This window comes from Solanum stenotomum, chromosome 3, assembly GCF_019186545.1.
Source record: "Solanum stenotomum isolate F172 chromosome 3, ASM1918654v1, whole genome shotgun sequence".
NCBI lineage: Eukaryota > Viridiplantae > Streptophyta > Magnoliopsida > Solanales > Solanaceae > Solanum > Solanum stenotomum.
Window position 1 is genome coordinate 33199333 of NC_064284.1, and position 11486 is coordinate 33210818.

General features: G+C 35.5%; 1 protein-coding gene across 1 annotated transcript; it reads left to right on the forward strand.

The window, feature by feature from the left end:
* The first annotated feature begins 1237 nt into the window (after window positions 1–1237).
* On the forward strand, window positions 1238–8865 carry LOC125858885 (uncharacterized). The gene is made up of 6 exons (XM_049538667.1): window positions 1238–1460; window positions 1554–2167; window positions 2620–2883; window positions 2968–3142; window positions 8674–8754; window positions 8807–8865. Exons 1-6 carry the CDS (start codon window positions 1238–1240, stop codon window positions 8863–8865), a joined length of 1416 nt encoding a protein of 471 aa, XP_049394624.1.
* Window positions 8866–11486: the final 2621 nt, after the last annotated feature.

Consider the following 11486-nt stretch of genomic DNA (forward strand, 5'->3'; position numbering starts at 1 on the left):
TGTCAAGTACACGAAGTCGAGGCGAACCCTTGACCCCCTACGATCCTAAATTTAGAAGAACTTTGACGAAAATGAATAATCAATGGGTATCCAACAATCTAATCGGAGATGGTCTAGGAGATGGAGTTGAATTGTAGCATCCTGAGGTTGTTGATGTTCCCGCTCAGGTTCATGTTGGAAATCTAATAAGAAATGTATAAAGGTTGCAGAATCCGCCAGCACCGAGGTTTCGTGATAACTACAGGGCTGACTATGATACAGTTGGATCAGATGGACCTATTATTCTCCCTCATCTACCTCCAGGACATACATTTGTGGTAACCAGCAACCTCTTCTTGCTGGGTTGGCTTAAGAAGACCCATACGCTCATATGGCAAAATTGTCAAGTGTTTGTAAGAGTTGTGTAGGACAACCGAAGTTGGATATGGACGATATAGGTTTGAGAGTATTCCCATTGTCATTGACCAGTGATGCTGCTGTGTGGTTTTTTGAGCTGCTTTATAATTCTATCTATACATGGGACCAATTGTACAAGGTGTTCGTAGCAAGATATTTTCTGGTATCCAAGAAGTTAAATCACAAGGATAAACTGAATAATTTCACAGCACTACCTGGAGAGTCCATAAGCAGTTCATAGGATAGGTTCACTGGGTTCATGAGGAGTGTTCTGAATCACCACATAGATGATGAGTCACTTAAAGAGTACTTCTATAGAGGACAGTATGACAATGGAAGGGTTGTGTTGGATACTATTGTTGGAGGATCATATGGTGAGTGGACTTTCGAATATATCGTTGAAAAGCTTGAGAGGATTTCCCAAAACAACAAAACATGGAGCACTAGAAAGGTAAATACTGGTAGGAGCACGTTCGTTGTCCAAACTGCACCAACTCAATCTAATGTTGACATTTGTGAAAACATGGCTCAAATGAGGACAAAAATTGGCTTAGTACTAAAGCATGTGAGTGGGAGTGCAAAAAAAGTGAATGTGGTAAACTATCTAACTAGAACTCTACCGTTGTTAGTTGAAGAGTGTTACTATGAGGAGGATGCAAATTTGGTTAATGATCAGACGGGGGGTTTTCGAACCAACACCTAAGGTTCTAACTCAGGTAATTGGCGCCAAGGTTAAGGAATCCAAGGTCGGAACTATGGAAACTATAATCGAGAGGGAAACTATGTCTGGGATGGGAACTACAATCATGAGAACAACTACAACCAGAATAACTATGGCAAAATGAATGAGAGAGTTGGGCCCTATGTTCCACCTAGTAATAGAGAATTTGGTAATAGAGAAGGTGGTACTAGCATGACTCGCATTAAAGATATGATGCAGAAGACGATGAAGAGGTTTGATGCAACTAATGAAAATGTGAAAGAGATGCGTAATGATTTGTCTGGGATTGGTCAGAAAGTTGATGCCCATGCAGTGTCGATCAAGCAACTTGAGCAGCAGTTTTGTCAGTTGTCCACTATTGTGAACCCACATCAGCCTGGAACCATTCCTAGCAACACCATCCAAAATCTGAAAAATGATGGGCATTGTATGGTAGTCACTGCTTGCGAAGGAAAACAAATTATTGATCCCCCGCCATCTGAGGTTGAAAGAGTGGTAGAAAAGGATGAGGATGAGATTAAGGTTAGTGAAGATCCAAAAATTGACACAGAGAAGGAAGCGGAGGTGACCCAAAAAGTTGTTCCCATGTCTAGACCTCCACCTCCATTCCCACATAGATTAGTGAAAAAGACTGAAGAGGGAAAATATTGCAGATTCATATCTATGTTGAAGCAACTGTCCGTAAATGTCCCATTGATAGAAGGTTTGGAGCAAATGCCAGGGTCTGTTAAATTCATGAAAGACTTGGTGACCAAAAAAAGGGTTGTTAGTTTTGAGAATGATGAGAGGGTGCAACATTGTAGTGTTATTGCTACTAGGTCACTTGTGCAAAAGAAAGAGGATCTTGGAGCTTTCACTATTCCTTGTACCATTGGGATTCTACACTTTGCAAAAGCTTTGTGTGATTTGGGTGCCAACATTAATTTGATGTCATTGTCCATTTATAAGAAGTTGGGTTTAGGGGCTCCAAAGCCGACTGTGATGCTTTTACTTATGGCCGATAGAACTGTGAAGAGGCCCATTGGAGTGATCCAAGATGTCCTTGTGAAAGTAGAGTCATTCATCTCTCCGACGGATTTTGTGATACTTGATTGTGAGGTTAATTTTGAGGTTTTCATCATCTTAGGGAGACCATTTCTTGCTACTGGGTGTGCCTTGGTCGACATTGAAAGAGGGCGGATGAAGTTCCAATTGAACAATAAGGAGGTAACTTTTGACATCTGTAGGTCTATGAAGCATGAAAGTGATATTATATCGGTATCCGTGGCAAATCATATTGAGGGGAACAACTCTGAGGTATCCATTGAGGAAAGGTTTAGGTGTTGATGCGCTAGCAACGGTGATGATGAATTTTGACAGTGATGGTATTGATGAGTATGATGAGCTAGTTGCCGCACTTGATAGGTTCGATTTTCGTTCCAAACCAAAAAGATTGGAATTAGATATGAAGAATCAAGACTCCCCCACCTGCAAAACCGTCTGTAAATGAGCCTCCAAAACAGGAACTCAAGGCTCTACCATTTCACTTAAGGTATGCATTCTTGGGGAAAGATAGCACGTTGCATGTGATCATTGTTGCTGACTTGAGTGAAGGGAAAATAGAGGCCTTGGTATCGGTACTGAAGCGGTTTAAGAGGGATATTGGATGGACTATTACATACATTATTGGGATTCCTCCTGGCATTTGTTCTCACAAAATTCAACTCATGTCGGATAGCAAGCCAAGTATTGAGCACCAAAGGAGACTTAATCCCCATATGCAAGAGGTTGTGAAAGAAGAGATTATTAAATGGTTGGATGTTGGAGTCATATATCCCATTGTTGATAGTAGTTAGGTATGCCATGTTCAGTATGTTTCAAAGAAAGAAGGGATCACTGTGGTTCCTAATGCTAAAAATGAATTTGTTCCTATGAGGCCAGTGACTGGGTGGAGAGTGTGTATGGACTACCGCAATCTAAATGCATGGACGGAGAAAGATCACTTTCCAATGCCTTTTATGGATCAGATGCTGGATCATCTCACAGGTAAGGGTTGGTATTGTTTTCTAGATGGGTATTCGGGCTACAATCAAATCTCCATAGCTCCGTAAGATCAAAAGAAGACCACGTTCACTTGTCCATATGGGACTTTCGCCTTCAAAAAGATGTCATTCGGGTTATGTAATGCTCCAACGACCTTTCAACGGTGTATGATAACGATATTTTCAAATATGGTGGAGGACACAATTGAGGTATTTATGGATGATTTCTCTGTGGTAGGTGACTCATTTGATGGTTGTTTGAGGTACTAAAATGATGTGAAGAGTGCAATCTTGTGCTCAATTGGGAAAAGTGCCACTTCATGGTAAAAGAGAGTATAGTTCTGGGTCATCGGATTTTGCAGAAAGGTATTGAGGTTGATAGAGCCAAAGTTGAGGTAATAGAAAAGCTTCCACCACCCATCTATGTCAAAGGTGTTCGGAGTTTTCTCAGGCATTCAGGTTTCTACCGGAGGTTCATAAAAGATTTCTCAAAAATTGCACACCCATTGTGCAAGCTACTCGAAAATGAGTGTAGATTTGATTTTGATGGTGCTTGTCTGAGAGCATTTGGTGAGTTGAAATTGCACACCCAATGTTGATGAGGGCGCTACTGATGGCGTTCCTATTGCTGAACCAGCAGGTTCCGAGAAATCGGACCCACCCGCTTCTTGATGGGTTATCGGTGCTTATGCGCCACAAGCCTGCTTCACCCTATGCTTTACTTTTCTTTTATTTGTGCATTGAGGGCAATTGCACCATATTTGTTGGGGATGGGGTAAATGGGCTGTGTGTGATAGGGTGAAGTCTGAGTAACCCAACTCACAATCCTCCCTTGGGGTTTTCTTGACTGTGTTCTTTTTCCCAAAGGGGCTAATTTACTTTTATGTTGAATCGACATGTTTCGGATTGTATGTGTAGAAGTAAGTAGAAGAATGAAAACATGATGGCATAAAAAGCATGAAATTGATACCTATCCAAAATTATAAAATGTGCTAGATATATAGGTTCAATGAGTTGAATGTGCTAAATATTCATATGACATGATAAGGAACCGGTACAATAGCGTGACTTAAGCTACAACTTGAACTGGGTAATTCAATAATCTGATGATGAAACAATGTGTCAAGTGTGAGAGATGATTTTGTTTGTTCATGCAATGTGTGCCAATCTAGAACTTGTCCCGTTGGTCCTGTTAAGACAATCTAGGCTACGAATTGAAAGATGATCATACACCATTATTCAAATGAGTCCACTAAAGCCTAAAATGATTCAACCAAAAGAAATAAATGCTCCTTTTGATCCAAACTTTTTAGTCTAATGCAGACCACTTCTTTCAGTACACCTAACTCACCTTCCCTAAAAGATTGTTTTGGCCCTGGTCCCTCCTTAGACATGTGCACCTTAACTTAGGCCAAAAGCCTAAGTTGAGGGTAGCTAATTCAAAAAGTTACCTTAATCTTGTCCCTGGTCCGACATCGGATATTGTGCACCTCAACTCATTCAAAATACATAAGTTGAGGGTGGCTACGAAAAAGGAAATCCAAAGAAAGGGTATGAAAAGAGTTGTGTGCGAAAGAAAGAAAAAGATGTGGCTGAAGTTAAAAGAAACAAAAAGAAGAATGATAAAGATTGTTGAAAAACCAAAGAAAAAAACAAAGAAAAAGTGCAAAATAAGAGTGATAAAGTCAAAGTCACATCTGTGCTGAAGAAAGTCAGGGAAAAGAGCAAAATATAAAAAGATGTCAAGAATTGGTTGAGAAAAGAGGTAAAAAGACATTGCAATGTCAAGGAGGGCAGAAAAGTCACTAAAAAGTACCCAAATGTACCCTACCTAACCCTGAGCCTATGTTACAAGCTAAGAAAGTTCTATAGTGATCCTAGTGACTAGTTTGGAGAGTTTATGCAGTGAAAATAAGGGCAAGCCTATGGTATTAAGAACTGACTGTATTTGAATTCACTTTTGAGAGTGGGTGTTGAATGAATTCTTGAACTTAAAATTATACTCATTGTGAGAAAAAAGATTTCTTTGAAGTGAGGGCATCAGTTACATTGTTGGAGATTTGGTACCTTGGCGATTGTTGAAAGTGTATGTGGTGATGTCTATTGGTATGTCTATGTCATGTGTTGATCCGTATAAGTTAGATTATTGAGTTTAAATGAATATATTGGTACTAAGTGATAGAATTGATTGAGACAACCATATGATTGCTTGAGTTTGTATGTTTGCTTCTACATAAGTGTCGTTTAGAGTGTTAGTGTGTCGCTTGAGGACATACAACAAGTTTAAGTTGAGGGTGTTTATATACCGTAAGTTTACAGTATTTTTGATACGTTTCACTTAGAGTTTGTGTGTGTCTTGGGCTATTTTATTGTTCGAAATAATGGTTTTATGTAATTCTTGCAAGAAATAAGTTCGGATGCGATTGATGATGATAAAAGCTGAAAATTGCAGAAGTGGCCAGTGACGGGCCGTAGGTGCTGCAACGTAGATGAAGGTTCAAGGAAGTCTGCCCAAGTGTAGAACCACAGAATCATCGATGGATCGTAGGTCGACCCATGGGCCGTCCTGCACATCCATCGTTGGTGATCAGAGAAGTGAAGTTCCAGTACTTGAACCACGGAGGCAAGTGACGGACCGTAGTCAACTCCACGGACCGTAGGTCCAACCATCATCTGAAGGCCATAAAATATTGCCCAATTGTTGATCCACGGAGGGTGACCACAGACCGTAGGTCGAGTCGTCGACACAAACCGCGTCTAAGCAGTAATTTATTATTTTGTTTCTTAGTTGGTTTAGGATTTGTTTTCTATAAATATTAGTTTGTAATTTTCGTTTATGGGAGTTAGACATTATTGTATACTTTTAGTTTTTGGTCTTTTGGAATTAACTTTGCAAACACTTAGCACTTTAATTTCTGGAATTTAGTTTATGCAAATTTCACTTTGAATTTCAATTCAAGATTTCGGTTTTTCATCTATTCTCATTGTAAGTTCATGAATTATTTTAACCTAATTATAAATTGTGATCTCAAGCATGAATAGCTAAATCCACAACTAGGGTTGTGGGAACCATGAACCATTAACAAAGTACGAGTAATAATTAAGTAATTCTTGAATAATGTTTATGCATGTATTGTTAATCTTTTCATTTAGAAGTCTTTTTCACGGTTGCAAACGTTAGAACTCACCTTGTTCCTACTTGCCTTACCAAGGGGGTAATGAATGAGAAAAGGATTAAACAACAGAGATTTAGTTAAGGATTTGTTGCTATCTAATAATCTGGTATCAATTGAAGTGAGGGTGAAAACTAAACTAAATTGATACGATGACTAATCAGGGGTGAAGGTAAGGGTTAGTAATGCACACACCCGTAGACTTACCAAGTGGCGAGGTGAAAGTTCCTACTAGGATTACCAATCACATAGGAATACATAACTTAGAGGCCTTGAATGACAAACACTAGGATAAGATTACTATTATTAGGACTACTGTGTTAAAAGCTTGTGGGGAACACACATACCCTAGTTTCTATCTTATATTGATAACTCAAATTGTGAATCTTACTTACTTGTTACTTAATCTTTCTAATTAACAATTTGTGACTTATTTACAATAAACCCCTCTGTTACTTTTCTCGGAAATAGTTTGACTAAAAAGAGATAATTGTGAGTTAAGTTTAAGTCTAAACCATATTCCTCGTGAGATCGATCCCAACCTACAAGTTGGGTTCTTTACTTGATAACGATCGCTTATTCTTCTTTAAAAGAGGTGTAATTTGAGCGTATCATTGGTGTCAACTTGTCCTTCAGCTCTTGGACTCTGTGCTCCCAAACCTCAGTTTACTGAAACTTAGCTCCTTTCTGAGCCAACTTTGCCAATGGTGTTGAAAGTAAATAAAACCCTCTACTAACCTTAGGAAACTACGAACCTCTATCAAAATTGTAGGCCTGAGCCAAGTCTTCACAACCTAAATCTTCTGTGTATAAACCATATTACCAACATATGATACAATATGGCCTAAGAAAGTCACAGAGTTCAACTAGAACTCGCACTTAGTAAACTTCATAGAGAGTTCCCAATCTCGAAGAACCTGAAGGACTGGTTCACAAATGATCTGCATGCTTAGATTTTGAACGCCAGTACACCAAAATATCATCAATAAATACAATCTCAAATACGACCTGAATATGCTATTCATTTGGTCAATGAACATCGGTAAGACATTGGTCAATCCAAATGATATAACTAAGAATTCAAAATGGCCATAGCTGGTTTTAAAAATTATCTTCGAAATATCTTTCTCCTTAACTCGTACCTAATGGTACCATGATCACAAATCAACTAAGTACTTATCACCTTGTAGCTTATCAAACAAGTCATCAATCTTTGAAAGAAGATTCTTATTCTTTACAACTGGTTCCTGCGGAAGCAACTTTACTGAAGCAAGTCAGGCTTCATAAGAGCTGTTGTATCAGCAATTGTTGCATTAGCTAATTTGGGATAAAAATCCCAAGTCCCAAATAGACTTTTGAGATTCATCAATGGTCCTAAGAACGTAAATCATATATGACACCTAATCGAAATGGCATTCCAAACTCGACAAAATTGACAAAACAATCAATGGAGGTCATCTCATCAAAATGTCGACCAAAGTCCACACTACAACCAAAAAATAAAGACAATCAAACAACCTAACAATCCACACTCAACCCTTCCACTACGGGATCCTAACCAAACGTCCTATGAGACTAAACTCAATGCTCCAGAGCTAACGGCGCCAACGAAATTCTCATCCGAGCCGTTTATTAAGAATGTTGACTGAAGTCAATCATTTCAACACAAAAGCTTCCAGAAAAGGGAAAACTCACCTAAAGTTCTCCTGGCCTCCTCGGGAGGCGTGCTACCTATCCCAACACATCAAGTATATGAGCTACAAAAAGGAGCAAAACAGGCAAAACACATAAAGGGCCGAACAAAAATTAATTTTCTTGTTTCCCTCATTTATAATGATAATGAAATATACCTTTTAAATATCAATAATCATTGCATCAGTTGTTATATTTTACTACTAAGAAAATGTAGACAATATTAAGAATGAAATAAATAAGATTATTAGTAATTTGATGCAACTTTTTTTAATTTTAATATAACGGAAATTTCAAAAAAAAAAAAAAAGAGAAAAAAGATAAATAGAGATCCTCGGAAAATAAGTATGTCATATCACCTTTTTCATTTTTAGCATTAGACATCCACCAAATGCATTATTTATAACATGACTCACTTAATATGAATTAGAATCTTGCATAGTATAAGCAAAATAAGAATTGTAGTCAAAACTACATAAATCATAAGTCAGATTCAAGTTTTAGATTACAAAACCACTACGGAAAATATAATCAATATCTAAAGTAATAAAGAAAGAAATAACACAACCAATATGTCAAATATCGTTTTTCCAAACGAATAAATCACCTTCTATAGATGTGTCGTCAAAAAAAATATCATGAAATGCTAGTCTTGTTGGAATTATGGCAGCTTCATCCACATTTTTGAAGTTTGATTCACATTTGCGATATTTCAACTTTTCTGTCAATCTTCACAATTGTGAGGTTCAAGGTAACATTTGGATGATAACTTTACAATTTTGAACTTATGATTTTGTCTGCAGGATTTGCTATTGCGAGCCACAATCTCAATTGCAACATTGGAGAGTTGTCTTTTCGCTAACTTTCTATCCTCAATTCTTTTTATTGCTTTTGTCCTATTTCACTTCTTATCACTCCAATCTTCTTTCACTCCAAAAATTTCTGAAATAAGGAAATTACACAATACCATCTTTATAATAGCAGTAAAGGACCCAAAAATAAAGCAAAAGGACCCAAATAAGTAGTAAAATCACCACATATTAGTATGTTAAAGCATCTAGATAAAAATTTCATAAAATGAAAGGATTGGAATGTCAAATTGGAACAAATATGAACGTGCATTAGGCTATTCGGCCAAAATAAAAGTAGGATCCTATTTAAAAATATAAAACAAAAAGATACGTAAGTTGAAAAGAAAACAAAGGCACAACTCCACAACCGCAAGGGTAGTTGAAAAGTTTGACATGGGTAAGCCAGTGTTTGACAATAGATCTTCGAATATTTTTGATAAGCTTTTTTGGTGAAGTTTCACCATGTGTCTGGCCATAATTTTTGGAAAAGATATTTAAGTTCTTAAAGAAATATGATTTATACTCATAATATTTTAAGAACTACTAAAATGCTCATAGGTTTGTATTATAAAATTATAATGAACATGTTATGTGATAAAAACTAAACTCAAAGATTATAAGCCCCAACCTAGTTATAAACAATTTCTATGGAACATCTAATTTTTATATGTACATTACTTTTAATAAGTTCTATGGAACAATACCACTACATACTTTAGAGTTAAATAACAACAAACACATCATAAACAGATACATAGTAAATATGTTAAAAGAGTGACGTCATGGTATATATGTTTCTCAAGCTTGTCAAGTTGGGATTTATAAGTGGTAGAGTCATGTTTTTCTAAAATATAAAATTTAGGGCAATTTTTTTTTAATAAACATTCCAAAAAAGGAGAATTCGGCCGAAAAACTAGTTTTTTCTTGTTTTTGAGAATTTGAATTTTTGCCTAATTTTTCAAAAAGGATAAGGCATAAGTACCCCTAGACTATGATCGAAATCTCAGCGAATAACTTAACTTAACTAGCGTCCTATTACCCCCCTTACCCTCCCCCCCTCGAACTCATTTTTTTCTTTATATTTTTGTGCAACTTTTATGCTGACATGACACCTTCAACTACCCAAGTTGGTTATGTTTGTACAAACACCCCTGCCACGTATTTTTTTAAATCTTATTATTTTCTTTATCTGGTATTTAAATTAAGCTAATACACATACTAATTTTTTTGCTCTGTATCTAATTTTTTTTTACCTTCATTCAGTGTTTTCAAAAATGTTTTTGGGTCGAGTCTCAGGGCGGGGCGTACCAAAAACACTCTAGGGCATAGATTAAAGACATAGATTCATAAGGCGAAAGTCCTAAAATTTGAGGCGTAAGTCCTGAGAGTAAAAACGTACACCCGGGAGTTTTTAATTTATTTTTTGAATCTTTTTTGCTTTAAATCATATTTTTTTTATTGGTGTAATGATATTTCTCAAATAGTAATTATAATATTTTTTTTTTCATTATTGATTATTAATATTTATCTCAAATAAAAATCATAAATCATTGAAAGGTTTATTTTTTCTTATTTTATTAGCAATAAAACTATAAAATTGAATATACATGAGACTACGCCCGGTAGATCCATGAGACTTACGCCCCATTCATGGGGATTACGCCTCGCCTTGTACAGTATAAAAAGCCTCACCTCACGCCCCCGCCTTTTAAAACACTGCCTTCATTCATTATTTTTTCTCTTTTATTTTTCTATTGATTTTATTTACTCCTTTTATTTTCTTTGTCTTTCCTTTTGATTTGATTTCAAATTAAATTCCAAATGTCTTGTATTTAAAATAATTTAATTTTGAACGAATATTAAAATACGTGAAGAAAATCAAATAAAACATTAAAATAAAATGCTAAAATTAAAGGAAACTTTTTTTTAAAATGGACATTTTTTTTAAAAATAATTAAAAGTGAAAATATAAGAAACTAATGGAAGAAAAAAAGTTTAAAATGAGATAGAAATTAAAATAAATATTTTAGAGAGAAAGAAATGAAAATAATTAAATATATATAAGTTTTAATATTAATAATTATGTGTACTAACTAAAAAGTTACCAATTTAAATAGGATATGTATCCAATTTGTTTCACTTATCACTTGCCTTCAAGAGAGTGTGATACACCAACTTTTAGGGTGCATTTATTCAATTTTAAAATAGTTTAGAGGGGTAATAAGACTCTAGTTAAGTTAAGGTGTATCACTAAAATTTCAGTCATAGTTCAGAGTTACTTGTGTCTTATCCCGTCAAAAAATGACAAGTTGTTTGGCCTAATACTTTTTGCCAAGTCCCCCCACCCCCCAAAAAAATAATTTTTTTTAATAATAACCCCCTCTATTCACTTTATTGTTTTAGTATTTTAAAAATAGATTTTTATTTTGACTTGTAATTTTTAACATATCAAAATAAATAAAATATTTTTCCATATTTTATATTTAACATTTATTAATTTTCCAAATTATTTTTTAAGATTTAGTACTAAATATTAATTAATAGAAATAGTGTGATAAAATAATTACATTAATTTATTTTTTATAATAAATATGTCAAGCCCAAATATTATTATAAGAAATAAAAATGATGA